Source organism: Dasypus novemcinctus, chromosome 9 (genome assembly GCF_030445035.2).
Source record: "Dasypus novemcinctus isolate mDasNov1 chromosome 9, mDasNov1.1.hap2, whole genome shotgun sequence".
NCBI lineage: Eukaryota > Metazoa > Chordata > Mammalia > Cingulata > Dasypodidae > Dasypus > Dasypus novemcinctus.
The window spans coordinates 24,543,524-24,562,969 of NC_080681.1; the positions used below are offsets into that span (position 1 = coordinate 24,543,524).

Consider the following 19,446-nt stretch of genomic DNA (forward strand, 5'->3'; position numbering starts at 1 on the left):
TGAACACTTAGAATAACATGAAAATATCTCATAAAATATGCTCGTTGAGTTCTAATTCACATTAATTTTGTATGTAAAAATATTTATGCATGTAAATGCTACATATTAGCAAATTCATAGTTTAAACCTACTGAAGACTATGCAATTATTTGATATCTATGACAGAATATAAAATAGTGATGAATTTCTCAAGGAAAAAAAAGCAATTATTTTAAGGAGGTTTTGTTCTCCTTTTATCATTAATGAGATACTTAGGAGAAAGGGCATCTATAATTAATAGGCCCTACTTGTTCCTAAAACTCTACTCTGGAAGAATTTGTTTCATAATGATAGCTTCTGAAAGAGTAAAAGTGCACTTGACTGCTCTTACAATTTAGAAGAAAGAAGTGATATATTTAATAACAAAGAAAAGTTTCCACTCCTGCTTGTAACTTTATCAATTAGAACTTTAAAAAATTATCCAGCTTGCTCAGACCTAATATTTTGAAGACAGAGAGTCTCTATTTTATAAAGCTATACAGATGAAGCTATGCAGGTTACAACAGAATTCTAAACCACAGGTACTTTTAAAATTTACATGATAGTCATTAAAAATAGATGAAACTATTAAGCCAAGCTCCAATACTGAAAATGCTTTAGAGACCAGTGTTTTTCAAACTGTGGACCATGAACCACCTGCATTAGAAATATTTAAGGTAATTATTAAAAAACAAGATTCCTAAACCCCATCCCAGAACTATTAAATCAGAATCTCTGGGGCTGGGGCCCAGGCCACTGAGTCACATCAGCTCCCTGAGTTGGTTTTTTGATTTGTTTGTGCCTAAAGGAGGCACCAGGAACCAAACCTCAGACTTCCCATGTGGGAAGCAACAGTTCAACTGCTTGAGCCACATCCACTCCCCCCTAAATAATTCTTATAGATGTTAAAATCTGACAACATTGGTTTAGATTAACCCGACAGAATAAACAGAGAAGTTATTTAAATTATTTCCTGCCTTTTTAAAAAAAATTTGTTTTATGGTACTGAGGCCAGGGAATGAGCCTGGGACAACATATGTGGGAAGCCGGTGCTCAACCACTGAGTCACATCGGCTCCCCTGAGTTGGTTTTCTTGTTTGTTTGCTTGTTGGTTTCCTTTTTTTGTTATTAGGAGGCACTGGGGACTGAACCCTATACCTCCCATGTGGGTAGCAGGGATTCAACTGTTTGAGCCACATCTGTTCCCAAAATTATTTTCCTCTAAACAAAGAAACTTAAATCCATCCATATGCAAAGAATATAGTGAGAAAAAAGTTCTTTCAGAACTATGTACTTCTCTTCCTTTTTTCTTTATTTGAAGTACGTGTTTGTGTGGGCCTCTATGTATAGTAGTTCATGTAACATACGAACTATGCTCGTGACAATGTTAATAACACCAAAATGAGAAAAATATGCTTCCAAAAAGGCGAAAATATGTCTGTACTCTGTGTTCATTCTTAGAAGTACACTCTCTGCTACAAAAATAGCCCACAATAGGATGCATTATGTACAGTATAGGCAATGTGCCTCAGTTGCCTGAAGACATGATAAACCATCTAAATATCAGATTCTCTAACATCTCATCTATACATAATCTACAGCATTTGGTTAAACAATAAGTTTATAGGTGACCTTATGAATGAAGTCACACCTTTCCTCTACAACAGGACAGTGTCATAAATTTCTCTATCCAGTTACCAGTTAACTGTAATAATAGGAAAACATTCCAGTGTGAACTCTTCCCGGATTTCATAAACTGTTATAAAAGACCTGGCCCACAGCAGAGGGGAAGAAAGGGTAAAATAATGGTAACAGTGATAAAAAACTGTATTTTTTCCTTTGGGTATATTTTTTTATAAATGCCATAATTGTGGATTACATATTGGGTTCCATCTCCATGAGCATTTTTAATTGGTATTAATGGAACTGCACATTGGTGATACTGTTTGCAGGGGCAGGTAAGAGTATCTCTGTGGTTTTTTAAGTGGAAGGGAAAATATCTGAAAACTTTTTAAAAGTTCTATAGTATTTAAATTCATTTTTAAACAAAAAACAAAATCAGAAATAAGCATAAAACCTGGAGCATATTTTTCATCTGAATTTTCTAACTTATAATATAACAAAGCAGGTTTTCCACTGCATCAGAGAATAGAAACTAGAGCTAGAATCACTACTACTACATTTACAGTCCTATGGCTTATGTAAAACATACATTTCTGGCTCATAAATCATGGCTATATGTTCACAATGGAGTTATATATTTTGAATCCTCATTAGAACTCACAGTATAGCTTATATGACTTCTCAGATTGAAAATTCATGTTTTTAAAGCATATTCCAAAAGTTCTCAGGGACCTTTTAGATAAACTTCCCCATTTTATACCTTAATAAGTAAATAACTATGACCTGGTTCTCAAGCTTTCATGCGCTTCAAATTACCTGGAGGAATTGTTCAAAAAGAGATTACAGGGTCCCACCCCCAGAGTTTCTGATTTAGTTGGTCCAGGGTAGGGCCTGAGATTTTGCATTTCTACCAAGTCCACTCACTTTGAAAACCAGTGATTCATGCTATGTGCTGATAAGATATTAGAAAGAACCCTAGACTGGATTAGAAAATATGAGTTAGAGTTAGCTCTCCTAATAACTTCCTGTGGCCTGGAGAGAATAACTCAAACTCTTTGCACTTGTGTTTTCTCATTTGCAAAAAGGGGAAAGAATATCTGTCCTACAACTACTTCATGGATGTCTATAATATCCAATCAGAAAACCAATGTGGAAATGTTCTCCTCCACACTAACAGAGGAGAACAGTGGCTTAATTTCCTGTCTCTTCTACACCAAGACCCAGCCTAATAATGAAGCTAAACAGATAACAAAGCAGTAACACAGCCACAGCAATAAGAGAGAAGAGATAAATCTGCCCCAGAACACAAATAGCTTAAATGAGAAAGGGAGACCCCACCGGCTACCATGAAAAGTCAGAATTAGCCCTCAGTTTGCCCTACAGTCTGTATTTTACAAATCAACCATCATTTTACAAGTGAAGAACCCTCACTCTTCTCTCCAGCAACAAACAAGAACACTGAGATTATTCCTCTCACATATTTTTAAACATCTGTGTCAACTACAAGGAGAATTGTTATTACCTTTCTGATTCCCTGTAAACAGTCGAGGATGGTGAGATTGTACGTGCAATTTCCAAAGGAAGCATCCCTATAAACATAAATAAATATAATATTAAAATTTTTGCATTTAGAATATTCAAATAATAAAATACCAAAGCCGATGGGAGATATGCTTGTTTGGCTTCACAGCTGTCAAGATGGTAAATGCATCAGATGCTACTAGTTTACTACTGGTAATGCATCAGATGCTACTAGTTTACTACTGAAGCACTTCTGAAATTGCTTTAATCCAACAGGCAAAATTAAGTAGATTCAAGAGCCTGAGCACTGGAGTCAGAATGCTGTGGTTCAAACTCCAACTCTGCCACATACTGGCTAGGACTTGAGCAAGCTATTATGCCTTTATGAGTCTTGGTTTCCTCATCTGTAAAATGAAGCCAATGATAGTAGCTACCATTCACAGGGTTGTTGTCAGATTACATAAATAATATACGAAGTCCTTAGTATGTTCATGACGCATAGGAAGCACTAAGTAAACGATATGACTATTATTGTTAACAGTGAATTGGGCTGTGTCATTAAGCAAAGCACTCCTTGTCACATGAGGTATTCTGGCAGAGGAACCACCACCTGTCAGGAACATGGGAAATAAAGAAGTAAGGGGACAATGTATGTGGGTCAACAGAAACAAGCACTTGTCTTCATGGATTAAAATGCTCCTTTTTCCCCCTGATGACCCCCCAAAAACCTAAGGAAAATGTAGTCACTTTCAAACAACCTCCTCTCAGCATCAATGAGAGCTTCTAATGCACCATGAAGTGATCTATCAAAAGGAGTGGTAGCCTATTGCACCGAAAACTGAGTGCTTCATTCTTTATTTAAGTTTTTAGAGCAAACTTAGCAGAGCTGCTTTAGGCAACATAAAACTAATGTATCAGGTTCAGGTCAGTTCAGCAAGAACTGGCACTGGCACTCTAACACTAGCAGTGTTCCAAGGTGTCCAAGGCAAGAAACTTGACCTCAGACTCGGTCTCTGCCCAACCTCCACTGCTGACCCAAGGAAAGAGCTGTCAGATACCCACCGGGAACAAAGTCAAATGCACTACACAAATTTGACCTAAAAGCAGCAGGGGGGAAAGGTACTAACAGATGTTCCAAGGAGGAAATAACCTTGAGGGGCTTTAATACGTAATTAACATAAAACCAAGTCTTATTTTACTAACCATACCAAGGTAACTTGAACCTCTGGCTACTAAACTCTAAATTAAAATGCGACTTCAACATCATTGTATCTCAGCATCCTGAGAACCTAATATAAAAACAGTAAGTTAGCAAAGCAGCGTAACAAATGTTTCCTAAGTCCCAAAACTTCAAAGTTAACCTATACAAACAGGAAGAGTCATCTAGACAAGTCTGATTTCAAGAGGCTTTTTAAAAATCATGAATTCATTTAAATTTAAGCAAAGTTATGAAAATATTTAAAAATTGTTATACAGTATCTGTACTTTTTTACTAATATATTACAAGATCTGACAACATAATTTAGAAGAAGGAATGAGTACAAATAATACTTAAGGTATATGCAGCAGTAATATGATATAAAAATGTTTGATTTCTAATGTGACAAAATTGCTAATAGTTTCATTTATTTCCAATATTTATAATTGAGTATGATGTTAAATTTCTACTCATAAGCATAGTGAAAATAAAAATTTTCTTTCCTCATCCACATTCACAGCTTCCCTGGATTATCACCACAAACCCTAGGTGTGTACATCTCTTGCTGCCTGGAAGAGCTATAGCTTTTAACCTAATCTGTCATGAAAGCTTTACCATTTATTACGTTACTCTGTTGAACTGGTAAACACAAAGCTACTTTTCATTCAGGAGATAAGATAATACCCAGACACCCAGGGTTTCTAATCATTCATCTCTGCTAAAGAATAAATTGTGTGTGTTTAACTCCCAATACAAAACACTAGTGTTACAGCCAACAGCTGCCTAAAGACATCAAAATACAAGTGTAGCTCAACCTCGTGCTTGACTATCTAACCTCCATCCATCATAGAAATTCTTTATTTCTAAATGTAACTTCTTTATAAAAATGCACATCACTGTGACTTAGAAGAAGGTGCTTACAGCCAATAAATACTTTTGAATGAAAAACTAAATGAACGAATATTTTCTTAAGTTAAAGGAGCAATTGGGATCTTTTATTTTTATTTTTTGTATTTATTTGGAAGACAGGCAGTCAAAAAAAAAATTAAATTTAAGAAGGCTAAACTTGCCATCAACAATTAAATAGATAACAGACTTAACTCACTGACTGCCCCAGAGCTGGTTTTTCAGGCTCTCAAAAGTCGACTGTTAGGGAAGCAGACGTGGCTCAACCAATAGAGCGTCCGTCTACCATATGGAACCTCCAGGGTCGATCCCCAGGGCCTCCTGACCTGTGTGGTGAACCGGCCCATGCACAGAGCTGCCACGTGCAAGGAGTGCCACGCCACTCAGGGGTGCCCCTGCGTAGGGGTGCCCAACGCACAAGAAGTGTGCTCCACGAGGAGAGCCACCCCATGTGAAAAAAGCACAGCTCACACAGGACAGGCGCTGCACACACGGAGAGCTGACGCAGCAAGATGACACAACAAAAAGACGCAGTTTCCCAGTTCTGCCGGATAATGCAAGCGGACACAGAAGAACACACAGCGAATGGACACAGAGAGCAGACAACAGGGTGGAAGGGGAGAGAAATAAATAAAATAAATCTTAAAAAAAAAAAAAAGTCAATTGTTAAATATTCAGAAAATTTGAGAGCCCCAATTAGTTGTGGTGGGATTATTTACACCATGGAAACCAGCATTTTCTACTTACTGGTTTTCTAATACACCATGCTTGTAATCTAAGAACCTAAGAAACTGCTCCAAACAAGCCAGAGAAGAAAGAACAGACTTATGCAAAACAACAAGAAAGGATTTCTGATGAGGGTGTTCAAAACAAAGAAAGAATGACGAATAGAGTCACACCATTTACAGTGTGGAGACTACACTAAAGTAAAAAAAAAAAAACTGATGGTAAATACAATAAGAGCTGGGATTGACCTAATCTAAACATGTCCAGATTTTATGAATCTCAGGAAATTCTCAGGATAACAAGTAGGTAAAAGTAGTACAATTAACTGTTGAGCAACGTGTTTGAAAAGACCTCAATAGTCATCTAAGCACCCTTCCAGGCACTGAAGAGAATCCCATCCAACACAACTACCATAAGCTTCTTAAGGAGAGATTCTGTGTCCTGTATGTTTGTATGACCATGATCTAATATAGTAGGGCACAATACTATGTGGTACATGTTGCTGAATGAATAAATGATCATTATGAGGAGGTCTTCCAACTTACACCTGAATACCTCTCCTGAATGAGAAATCTAACCCTACAAAGCAAAAATTATGTAAAACAATCTTTAATGATCAGCTATGTACAAAAGCAAAGAGATACCCTAAGCCATCATTGTCCAATGGAAATATAATGGCAGCCACAATGAGAGCCACATATATAATTCTAAATTATCTCAAATTAACACAAAAAAGAAAAAAGTGAACTTTAGTTAGTGATAATAGTCTGATGATATTCTTTCATAAACTGTAACACATGTCCCACAACAAAGTAAAGTGTTTATAGAGGGGTGATACATGGGAATTGTGAACATTATGAATGATTCTTTTGTAAGCTCACAACTTCTCTAATAAAAAAATACAAATTAAAAAAAGATGGAGGACATCTAGCAAGATGGTGGCAGAGTAAGGACTTCCTAGAGTCAGCTCCTGCTACAGGGCAATTAGTAAACACCCAGAGCTATCTGGAGCTAGCTAAAGCACCTGTTTGGAGGCTCCAGACCAGAAGAGCATCCTGCAACATCCTTGAAGGAATTTGGAAGGAGGAGACTGTCCATCTACAGAGAAGATTCATAAGAAGAGCACTCCACACCATGGAGGCCGGTGCCCATCTTTCACTGGAGGCACAAGCTAGCTGGGGAGCTGTTCTGCAGCTGGAACTGAAAGCACTACTTCCAAAAACAGGAGAGAAAGAAATGGTTGGGCCCCAACCTCAGTTGCTGATGAGTAAATTCAGCAGGCTAAAGCATAATGCTAAGAACAACTAAAGCTTGAGCCTGTCCAAGTCAGAAAGAGGCCGGTAGCTGCCATCTTAACTCCACAGTGGCACAAGGGGAAGTGAGGTGGACTGAAAAATCACAGTGCTGGTAGGAACTGGTATCCAGATCCAATTGCAACTCTAGCCTAAGCCCCAACCCCACCTCCAGGAGGGAAGAGCTGGGGGAACCTGTGCCATCCTCTCCAGGAAATTACCAGTCAAGCCACAGAGGCCAGTGATTTTACTACTCTGGCAGGACAAGTCACTCCAGGAGCTATTCTGTGGCTGGAATTGGAAGCTCCATGGCCCAAAAATAGGGGAGGAGGAGACAGTTGGCCACCAATTTCGGCTACTGAGAAATAGACTCAGCTGGCTAATGAATAACCCTGGGAATGGCTGGGGTGTGAATCTGCCCAAGTCAGAAAGAGGCTGGTGGCCGCCATTTTGACTCCGCCCCCAGCATGAGGGGCCGGGTTGACCAAAAATCACAGTGACAGTAGGAACAAGTTTCTTTCACCCAGATCAGCCTGCAGCCTAGCCCAGGCTTCAGCCCTACCTCTGGCAGGGAGGAAGCTAGTGGGCCCTCCACGAGCCTATCCAGATAATGGCAGTTACTTTGGCTGACACAGACTGAATAATCGGAAGTCTACCAGGGCAACTGTGGTCATCTTGGACTCACACTGCATAGACTGCTGCCCACACCCACAGCTCCATCCCTTTCCCAGGCAGGGGAGAAAGGGGTGTGAAGTATCATCAGTATCTCTGGGCAACTACAGTCTTGGCCTGCATGACTTGGATTATTACACACAGCTGTGACTCTGTCACTGCCCCTAGGAAAAGAGAAAGTTGGTAGAAGCTTCATTGGTCACTGGGGCAACAAGGGCAAATTGAGCCTCCACAGTTTATAGCACCAACTACATCCTTGGCTCCAACTGCACAACCAACAAGGAAGAAAGGGCAGAAAGCCCTAAACTAAAGAGAAAAACTGCACCCGGAATAAACACTCTAGTAACCAGATGCGAAGGCACCAACAAAAAATTACAATCCACACCAAGAAACAGGAAGCTATGGCCCAATTAAAGGAACAAGATAAGCATCCAGATAACATAAAGAGTTGAGACAACTAATCATAGATGTTCAAACAAATCTCCTTAATAAATTCAATGAGATGGATAAAGAGATTAAGGTTATTAAGAAGACACTGGATGAGCACAAAGAGGAATTTGAAAGCATACATAGAAAAATAGCAGATCTTGTGGTAATGAAAGGCACAACAAATGAAATTTTTAAAACACTGGAATCATATAATAGCAGGTTTGAGGAAGCAGAAGAAAAGGTTGGTGAGCTTTATGAAATGGCCTCCGAAAGTGAACATACAAAAGAACAGATGAAGAATGGAAAAAATTGAACAAGGTCTCAGGGAACTAAATGACAGCAAAAGACATGCAAACATATGTGTCATGGGTGTTCCAGAAAGAGAAGAGAAGGGTAAAGGGGCAGAAGGAATATTTGAAGAGAAAATGGTAGAAAATTTCCCAATCCTATTGAAGGACATAGATATCTATGTTCAAGAAGCACAACGTACTCCCGTCCAAAAAAATCCAAAGAGACCAACTCTGAGACCACACTTATCAGAATGTCAAATGCCAAAGAAAAGAGAATATTCTGAGAACAGCAAAAGAAAACCAATGCATAATATATAAGGGATACCCAATAAGATTAAATGCTGACTTCCCACCAGAAACCATGGAGGCAAGAAGACAGTGGTATGATATATTTAAAATACTACAAGAGAAAAACTTCCAGCCAAGAATCTTATATCCTGCAAGACTTTCCCTTCAAAAATGAAGGTGAGATTAGAATATTCAGATAAACAGAAACTGAGAGAATTTCTAAGCAAGAGACCAGATTTTCAGGAAATTACTAGGTGGATGTGCTAGAACCTGAAAAGAAAAGAAAAGACAGGAGAAAGAGGCCTGGAAGAGAGTTTAGAAATGAAGATTCTATCAATAAAAGTGTCAAAAGAGTGGTGAAAATAAAATATTACAGATAGAACTCAAATAGTCAGGAATAAACTTAATCAATGGTGTAAGGCACTTGTATTTAGAAAACTGCAACTCAATGTTTAAATAAATCAAAAAGGCCTAAATAATTGGCAGAACAGTCTATGCTCATGGATTGGAAGACTAAATATCATTAAGATGTCAATTCTACTCAAATTGATATACAGATTCAATGCAGTCCTGATAAAAATTCTACCAGCATTTTTTTTTAATTGAGAACATGATTATCAAATTTATTTGGAAAGGTAAGGGGTCCTGAATAGCCAGAAACATCATAAAACGGAAAAGTGAACCCTCATCTCCAGACTTTAAATCATATTACCTAGCTGTAGTGGTAAAAACAACATGGCACTGGCATAAAGACTGACACATAGACCAATGGAACCAAATTGATGGTCCAGAAACAGACCCTCACAGGTATGGTCAAGTGATTTTTGACTAACCTGTCAAACCCACACAGCTTAGGCAGAACAGTCCATTCAACAAATTGGTGCTAAAAGAAGTGGATATCCATAGCCAAAAGAAGGAAAGAGGACCCCTATCTCACACCTTATCCAAAAATTAACTCAAAATGGATCAAAAACCTAAAAATAAAAGCAAGAACCACGGAGCTTCTAGAAGAAACTGTAGGAAAATATCTTCAAGACTTGGTGGTAGGTGGTGGATTCTTAAAGGAGATAAGAGGAGGACTGAGATGGACTACTCATGTTTAACTATGTAGAAGGTTTAATTAGTTTTATTGTAAAAGTGTGAAATGTATAGAGTGAATGGTAACAAATAGTGATTAACAGCTAGTTATAAATGGGAATGTGGCTGAAAATGGTAGTCTAGGTATGTAAATGCCAATTGACAATGCTAGAGAATAATCTAGGCACTGAACAGCACAGTAAACCAAGAGGTGGATGAGAATTGTGGTTGATGGTACAGATACAAGAGTGTCCTTCGTGAGCTAGAGCAAATGTTCATCACTACTGTGGGCTGTTGGGAACACATGGGAAAAATACAATTGGAGTGGCCTATGGACTGTGGTTAGCAGTAATAATATAATATCCTTGCACTTATGCCAAAGATGTACTGTGTTGATAATGGGGCAGTATGGAAAATGTGAGCCAAATGTACACTATGGACATGGTAACAATCACATATTATCTTATCTGTAACAAATGTTCCACCACAGTGTGGTATATTGATAGAGACATGTTGTTTGGGAATTCTGCACGTGTGTTATTGTTTTATAAAAGTTTACAAGTTCTGTCATAAAAAGTTTATTTAAAAAATAATAATAGGGTGGCTGGGGGAAAAACACACCAAATGTAAAATAAGGACCATCATTAGTAGTAAGATTTTGACAATATTCTTTCATATTTGTAACAAACATCTCATGACAATTCAAGGGTATTGGTAGAGGGTTGATGTATGGGACCCTGTATGATGTTATGCTTGTTTGCTTTGTAAGTTCACAACTTTTACCATACAAATATTGTTTATATATGTTCATATATAAATGATATAAAGATAATAATAATAATAAGGTGGGTTGGAGGCAAATATTGTGATTAGTAGTAATGTTTTGACAATGCTCTTTAGTCATTAGTTAAAAATGTTTAGCAACAATGCAAGGTATTGGTAGTAGGGTGAGTTATGAGAGTCCTTTATGATGTTACATATGTTTGTTTTGTAAGTTCACAACTACTACTATACACTTATTATTTATGTGAGTTTATATATGAGTGATATACTTCAATAAATTTTTTAAATATATATGAAGAAAAAGAGCAATTATGGCTCAGACAGTTGAGCGCCCACCTCCTACATGGGAGATCCTGGGTTTGGTTCTTAGTGCCTCCTAAAAGAAAAAAAAAAAAAAAACACAACAAGCAAAAAAACCATGAGCAGACAATGAGCAAAAAACAACAAGCAGACAACAAGAAAAACAAAAAGAAAAACATTAAGCAAACAAACAAAGGAGCCAACTCAGGGGAGGGAAAAAAATGAAATTAATTTTAATAATATATTTTGTTAAATCCAACATAACTAAAATATTATCATTTCAACATGTAATCAATATAATGAATACACATAAGACACTTAACATTCTTTTCTTTGTGTAAATCTCTAAAGTCTAGTATTTACTTTAAACTTACAATCTATCCCAATTAGTCAAAAACACATGTTCTCAGTAGCACACATTGCTAGTGGCTACCATCCTGGACAACTCAGGTCTACATTATGTTGTATTTATATCTGGGAGCTAGACAATGCTCTAAACTACTTTATACAATGATCCAACATACACTCTAGCTTTCAGTCTCTGAACAAACCCATGACATATATACCAGCTACAGAGAAAAAATGATAGCTTATATTATTTTGGCCTATAAGATGAAAACATATCTGATGACAATTTTTTTTTAAGTAAATCTTGTTTTTTAAAGATTTATTTATTTACTTATTTCTCTCCCCCCATTGTCTGCTCTCTGTGTCCATTCACTGTGTGTTCTTCTATGTCTGCTTGTATTCTCATTAGGTGGCTCCGGAACCAATCCTTGGACCTTCCAGACTGGGAGAGAGGCAATCATTCTTTTGTACCACCTCAGCTCCCTGATCTGCTGCATCTCTTATAATCTCCCCTCTGTGTCTCTTTTTGTTGTGTCATCTTGCTGTGCCAGCTCTCCACGTGGGCCAGCACTCCTGTGTGGGGCACCACTCTGTGCAGGCCAGCACTCCATGTGGGCCAGCTCACCACACAGGCCAGCTTGCCTTCACCAGGAGGCGCTGGGCATCAAAACCTGGACCTCCTATATGGTAGACAGGAGCCCAATTGCTTGAGCCACATTCACTTCCCTCTGATGACAATTAGTGGGAGAATAAAGCTGTCACCCACTCATGAAAAAGCAAAACCAAAGGGCACCATGAAGCATGGTCAAAATCTGGGCAATACCAATACCCAACAAAAAACAGTACGATAGTGCATCTCCTCTGCAGACTTAACATAAGGCTATGAACTAATGCGGCAGTTTGAGATTATTTAAGAATTCCAAAAGAGATATTATGTTTGTAAATTGGTCTTTTCCTCTGGGCATGATACTATTTGACTGTATCAGATTTAGCTAAACTGCTTTTGTTAAAATTATGTAAGATTAGGGCTTTGATTCAGCCACGTCATTAGGGCAACTCTGAGTCCTGCCCCCTTTGTGGGCTATATGAATGGACACTTGATCAAGGAGATACACAGAAGTAGATACACACAGAAGATACACAGAGGAAGAGAGACAAGTCCATAGACACAGCAGAGGCCCTGGGAAGAGAGATAAGCCATTTGCCTGATAGTTTACAGTTGACTTTGTGAAAAGACCAGAGCAACTAAGCCCAGAAAGAAAAGAGCCCTCCAGGCTATAACTGAGATCGGAAGAAGCTGGGCCCATGGAGCCTTAAGAGAAAAGAAGAAGGCTGAGCCCTCACAGACATCGCCCATCTTGCTTCAACAGATTTTGGTGAGGAAGTACCTCCTAGGGCCTTGTAAATGTAAGCTTCTACCCAAATAAATACCCTTTATAAAAGCCAACAGATTTCTGGTACTTTGCATCAGCACCCCTTTGGCTGACAAATACAACTAACAACATTGCTCAGCCAGAGAAAGGGAGATATATAAAAAATGAATTCTAATTCATGGCTTAAAAGTTCATGTAAAGACAAAATACAATTTGTCTAGAACTAGCAATAGTGGGCACCAGAAAAATTGGGCTTTGTTCTGGGCCTTTTATTAGCATTCAAGTGCCACAGATTTAACCTACTAATTTTGCTTTAAAATTAAAATAACAATAACTTGTCTTTAACTCAGTAGACCAAATAAGAGCCTCATATAATAGGTTATCAATAAAATAATTATTACTATGTTCATCAAGGTAAATAATTGCAATCTTACCCTATCCCTTTTAGTTAGCCTTATCACCTAAGGATAACTATTGCAAATGCACTATAAAGAGCTGTGGTATAGGCAGCCGACTTGGCCCAGTGGTTAGGGCATCCATCTACCACATGGGAGGTCCGCAGTTCAAACTCCGGGCCTCCTTGACCCATGTGGAGCTGGCCCATGTGCAGTGCGGATGCGCGCAAGGAGTGCCCTGCCACACAGGGGTGTCCACTGTGTAGGGGAGCCCCACGCGCAAGGAGTGCGCTCCATAAGGAGAGCCGCCCAGCACAAAAGTGCAGCCTGCCCAGGAATGGCACCGCACACAGAGAGCTGACACAACAAGATGATGCAACAAAAAGAAACACAGATTCCCATGCCATTGACAACAAAAGAATCAGACAAAGAAGATGCAGCAAATAGACACAGAGAAAGACAACTGGGGCGGGGGGAGGGGAGATAAATAAATAAATAAATAAATAAATAAATAAATAAATAAATAAATAAATAAATAGCTGTGGTATAGAAGAACTCCAGCTTGAGGTAGTGTTTATTGTGGCAGTCAGTGAGATCATCCTGAGAGTTGTATAAGTGTAACATCTAGAATGACCTCCCAACTCTGAAACCTCATAGCCATAAAAACTCGTTTGTATTTAATATTTTCCCTTATTTTTCCAGGTCTTTTTCCAAATGCATCACTAGCTGGCACTTCATATCAATCCCTTGGTGCCAGGAAGTCTCTTTCCCAGGAGTCGTGTCCCACGTTGGGGGAAGGTAGTAAATATATATGCTGAGTTTGGCTTAGAGAGAGGCCACATGTGAGCAACAACAAGGCTTTCAGGAGGTAACTCAGACAATATATATTATTAGGCTAAGTTTCAGTTCCAGAAGAACAAGGTTCATAAGTACAAGCCTCAATATCAAGGTCCTGGCATATTGACCTATTCTCCTTTGCTAGGCTCCACCCATGTACTCTAGAGATTCTTGCCGTTCTAGGAGAGAATATAGCAGGACTCCCCAGGATGGGAATTCAATATTCTGTCAGTTATTCTGTGGTCTCCACCCACTGAGACAATACCCCATGATCATATGAACACATTCATATGTATAGAGGCATGCCCCAGGTGCACCCACCCCCACACATCCCCTCCCACCACTGATACCCCACTCCAGTGATCCTCCCCTGCCACAGTTGCAACACTTCTGCAATCCAAAACCTCCCAAAAAACAAAGCCAACAAAAAAATAACAAAATTAAAAATAAAATAAAAATAATTTTTTGCATTGTGCCTTTCATCACTGTAAGATCTGTTATGTATATTAACAATTTCTTCTGTCTGTTCCCCAAGAGTTTTACTTATTTTTTTTACTTTATATTCCAAAAAGCTTGTTACAGAAAAGTCACATAGAATATATAGGGGATTCCCATATACCATACCCCCTACACAACCTCCCCTCTCAATAACATCCTACATGATGTTATACAGGCTCTAGAGACATCTAGACACTACAGGCAGAGCAGACAACCCCAGGAAATCAGCATCCCATTGTTGAGCCTTACCTTGGAATATATGATAACCTATCTCCTCCATATATCAGAGTTAGACTCATTTATAATTTTTCTACACATGGTTCTTCTGCCCCATTTATTTGAACCTATAATTAGCACTATAACCATTAAGTATTTGTCACAGAGACTTAAATCTTCTGACTGTTCATATGCAATTTGAGCCCTGAATCTCAGCAGAGTTGCAGCCAATACCTACTCTCCAATTCATCCAACTCACTCAGGACACCTAATAAGAGGATGATGATGGACAATGCCTATCCCAAAATAACAGTATCTACAACTGCAAGCAAGACAGTTCCATCCATCTGCCCCATGGGATTTAAGCCCCCTCTCAATTGGAAGCAGAGTGGGCATCACCATCCAAAAATCCTCATGACTGAGGAACAAATAAACCTAATTGGAAATGTAACTATGGGCTAAAACAGACTTAGTACTATTCTACTAATAAAAGAACATGTAACACATATAAAGCTAGTGGGCACCAGAGGTTCTGAGGGGAGGAAGAGGGAAGAATAGGTGTAACATGGGGTATTTGGGGGACATTGGAATTGTTTTGCATGAGATTACAATAACGGATATCAGCCATTATACATTTTATCAAAACCTATAAAACTGTGCTCTGCAAAGTATAAACCATAATGTAAACTACAGAACATACTTCATAGCAATGCTTCAATATGTGTTCACCAATTGTAACAAACGTACCACAATAATGAAAGATGCTGTTAATGAGGAAAAGTATGGGAGGGTGAGGGGGTGTTGTATATGGGAATCCCCTATATTTTCAATGTAACATTTACAAAACCTAAAATTCCTTTAAAAAGAAAGGAAAAAAAGTTGTGGTATAATGAAAGACTTAGCTGGTCTTTGTCCTTAGCTCCTGGAAAGCAACTTCCTGGAAATTCCTGTGATAGGAGTGTCTTTTGTTATTTATGGTAGACCCTGTGACCCACCTGATAGTTCATATGCTAAGGAGGCAACTAGGAAGAGCCAGCCTTACCTGCAGTGTTAGGATAGGTGCTAACCATACCAGAAAGACCAACCAGATGATTAGGGGGTTGTAGCTTTGAGCCAAATCAGGTCAAATTCCTGACCTCTGGGATGAGGAGGTGGCTACAGATTTAGCTAAACTGTGTGGACACTGATTCTGTCAATCATACGTATGTAATGAGACTCCCATATAAAATCAGGACACTCAAAGCCAGGAGGACCTTCCAAGATTGATAAAAATGCTATGTTGGGAGGGTGACCCCTTCTGGCTCCACCTGGAGAGGGAATTATAAGCTTGCATTTGAGGACCTCCCACACCCGCCCCTGTGCATCTTCTTTCCTTTGTCTTATCTGTATCCTTTTACTATAAAAAAATTGTAATCTTACGTATAATGCTTTCAGTGAGTTCTGTGAGTTGTCTGGCAAACTACCAAACCCAAGGGGATTGTGGGAACCTCCAAATTTGTAACCAGCTAGTCAGAAGTGTGGGTGGTCTGAGTTCCCAACCTTGCGACTGGTACCTTTTTTTTTTTTTTTTTAAAGATTTATTTTTATTTATTTAATTCCCCTCCCCCGGTTGTCTGTTTTCTGTGTCTTTTTGCTGCATCTTGTTTCTTTGTCCGCTTCTGTTGTCTTGTTGTCAGCGGCACGGGAAGTGTGGGCGGTGCCAGTCGTCGGCAGGCTGCTCCCTCCTTCGCGCTGGGCGGCTCTCCTTATGGGTGCACTCCTTGCGCGTGGGGCTCCCCTACGCGGGGGACACCCCTGTGTAGCAGGGCACTCCTTGCGCGCATCAGCACTGCGCATGGGCCAGCTCCACACGGGTCAAGGAGGCCTGGGGCTTGAACTGCGGACCTCCCATGTGGTAGACGGACGCCCTAACCACTGGGCCAAAGTCCGTTTCCCAGCGACTGGTACCTTAATGACAATTTTGTAAAGAATTGCCCTCAAACTGTAAGCCTGTCCTAACTCTGGGTAGAGTCAGAATTGACTTGGATTGAGTGACTTGGCAGTCTTTGCAGCTGCTGATAGAAGTTTGTGATACTAAAGCAAGAGTACAAAAAGTCTGGTAATGCTGATCTGGGACCATAAACATATAAATAACAAACAAGTAGCCTGAGCCAATTTTTACAATGCAAATCATTGAACCACTGTCTTGTTCCAGCTGATAAAAAACAAAATAGATGTAACTCACCTCATTGTGTGTATTTTAGTGGATCACAAAGACCCTGACAGTTGTTTCTGTTCTCAGATCTCATATACAGTGGTGCTCATTTACCACTTTAACAAGAAAGATCTGATACAGAGTCTGCTTTTCATGGTGGTCCAGGTTACTCAATATGCCCCAGCTACTGAGAATGAACTCAACCGTTTGAGATGGACAAAATACCACTGTTTGATAAGCCATCTATTTCCAACACTCAGGAAACTGGCATATCCTCACCATTCAAAACTAATGCAGATTTTTTTCCAACATACCAAGTATCAAAAACAAAGATTTATTAAAGCTCCAAGGGCAAAACAGTCCCCAAAGATCAAAACTTTTGAGAAGAGAGGCAGTCAACGCCATTTAAAAAGAAAAAAGAAAAAAGGAGAATGAAAGGAAACTATCTACAAGTCTTAAGCGATTATAAAAGAAATTTTGTTTCTACAGTATAGAAACTCAAGAGAAAAACAGGATAGGAAGAACTTTCCCTTTGAAGTATAAAATACATTGCTAAATACATTTTGACAAAAATCACAATACCATATTTAAGATAACAAATATCTGATTCAGCCATTTAATGTAATGAGATTTATTTAGAATTGCATCTAACACCTTCCAGTACATGTTTACTTTGCTTTAGAAGAAAGAAGGCAGTGTGATGCCAAGTTCTAAGTGGCTGACCCCTTTGAGCCTTTGTTAAAAGAGCTGCAAGTTTTGGCTTGCCCAGAAGATCTCCAATAATTGCTTTTGAGATTTCCCATTAAGTAAGACTCACCCACATTAAGACATAGCTCAGCAACAGGGACTTCACTAGGAGTCATCTCAAAACACAACAAACACCTCCCTTAATCCAATATTATGGATTCATTTTCATGATAAATGCCACTAAAGGATTTGCCAAGGAGAGGCTTGTGGACCTCTGTTGAGGAAGATTTTCTGGCCTCATCTAATGGCTCACATTAGATGAAACACCACTATTTGATAAGTTATTTATTTGCAAATCTCTTAGGAAACAGCACAAAAGGTTCAACAAATGGAAGCATATCATTCTAACCCCCAAAGTTCTTTTTTATTCCACATGGGTGTAGATCAGGAAATGTGCCCAAGATATTTCAGAACACTAGTTCTGCTGGATGTTAACGCATATTGGGAGGGAGGGAAGATGTTTCAGGATGAAGTACTTTGGAAAATTCTGGGTTAAACAAAGTTAAACAGGGAAACCGACTTTGGCCCAGTGGTTAGGGCGTCGGTCTACCACATGGGAGGTCCGCGGTTCAAGCCCCAGGCCTCCTTGACCCGTGTGGAGCTGGCCCATGCGCAGTGCTGATGCGCGCAAGGAGTGCCGTGCCACACAGGAGTGTCCCCCGCGTAGGGGAGCCCCACGCGCAAGGAGTGCACCCATAGGGAGAGCCGCCCAGCGCAAAGGAGGGAGCAGCCTGCCGAGGAATGGCGCCGCCCACACTTCCCGTGCCGCTGACGACAACAGAAGCGGACAAAGAAACAAGACGCAGCAAAAAGATACAGAAAAACAGACAACCGGGGGAGGGGAGGGGAATTAAATAAATAAAAATAAATCTTTAAAAAAAAAAAAAAAAAAACAAAGTTAAACATGTTACTTTATTACTTAGAAGCATTCAAAATCTTTAAAATGGAAAAGTGCTTTGTAAATCTCCAAGAGAGAAAGGTCTAATCTTATTTGATCATTTTCCCCCATGCTATATCTTATAGAGCAGTAGTTCTCAACATTGGCCACATACTGGAATCATGTTGGGAGTTTTAAAAAATCCCAAATGCATAAGAATTTCTGAGAGTGGAAAGCAGACATCAATATTTTTAAAACTTTACAGGTATAGAGCCAGATTTGGGAAGCACTTAAATATCCTTCTCCAAGTTTAAAAAAAAAAAAAAAAAAGTCACATAAAACCTATCCTGGAAGAGAACCCAAAAAAAGAAAATTAATATCTGGAAAAAGAGTATCTAATATTCAACAAGCTTTATTCCATTAAATGTCAGTGTACCCCCACCTCCACCTCATCTCCAAAATGATCATTATTTTTCATGTCATGCTTTCTGGATATGTCTTCAAAACTGAGTCCCCAAATGTTCTTTATTGTCTGCAAAGTTCATTCCCTAATTTTATGTCAAGAGAAAAATTGGTTTTTACCTAATTTGTTATTCATTACCAGTATCGAGAAAGCTTATCAATCTGATATATATGAAATAAACAAAAGTGTAGGTGTAAAATGAATTTTAAAACACACACACACAAAAGATATCTAAAAGAAGAGTTGTATAATTGAGATTGGTTACTTTTTCAGTGTTTTGTGAGACTTTAAATTTTCAAATATTCTTTTATGAACACCCAAGAATGTACACTTGAAAACTCTTGCCAATGACTGCAATGAAAGTAATCTGGGAAC

General features: G+C 39.0%; 1 protein-coding gene across 9 annotated transcripts in view; it reads right to left on the reverse strand.

Annotated features, from left to right (window-relative positions):
- Positions 1–19,446, reverse strand: part of CDC14A (cell division cycle 14A) — a 193,875-nt gene that overhangs the window by 92,788 nt on the left and 81,641 nt on the right. For all 9 annotated transcript variants that reach the window (XM_012530321.4, XM_058303114.1, XM_058303118.2 and 6 more), the window contains one exon: positions 3,164–3,230. In XM_012530321.4, coding sequence (XP_012385775.2) covers positions 3,164–3,230 — 67 coding nt within the window. The remainder of the gene's footprint in view (positions 1–3,163; positions 3,231–19,446) is intronic.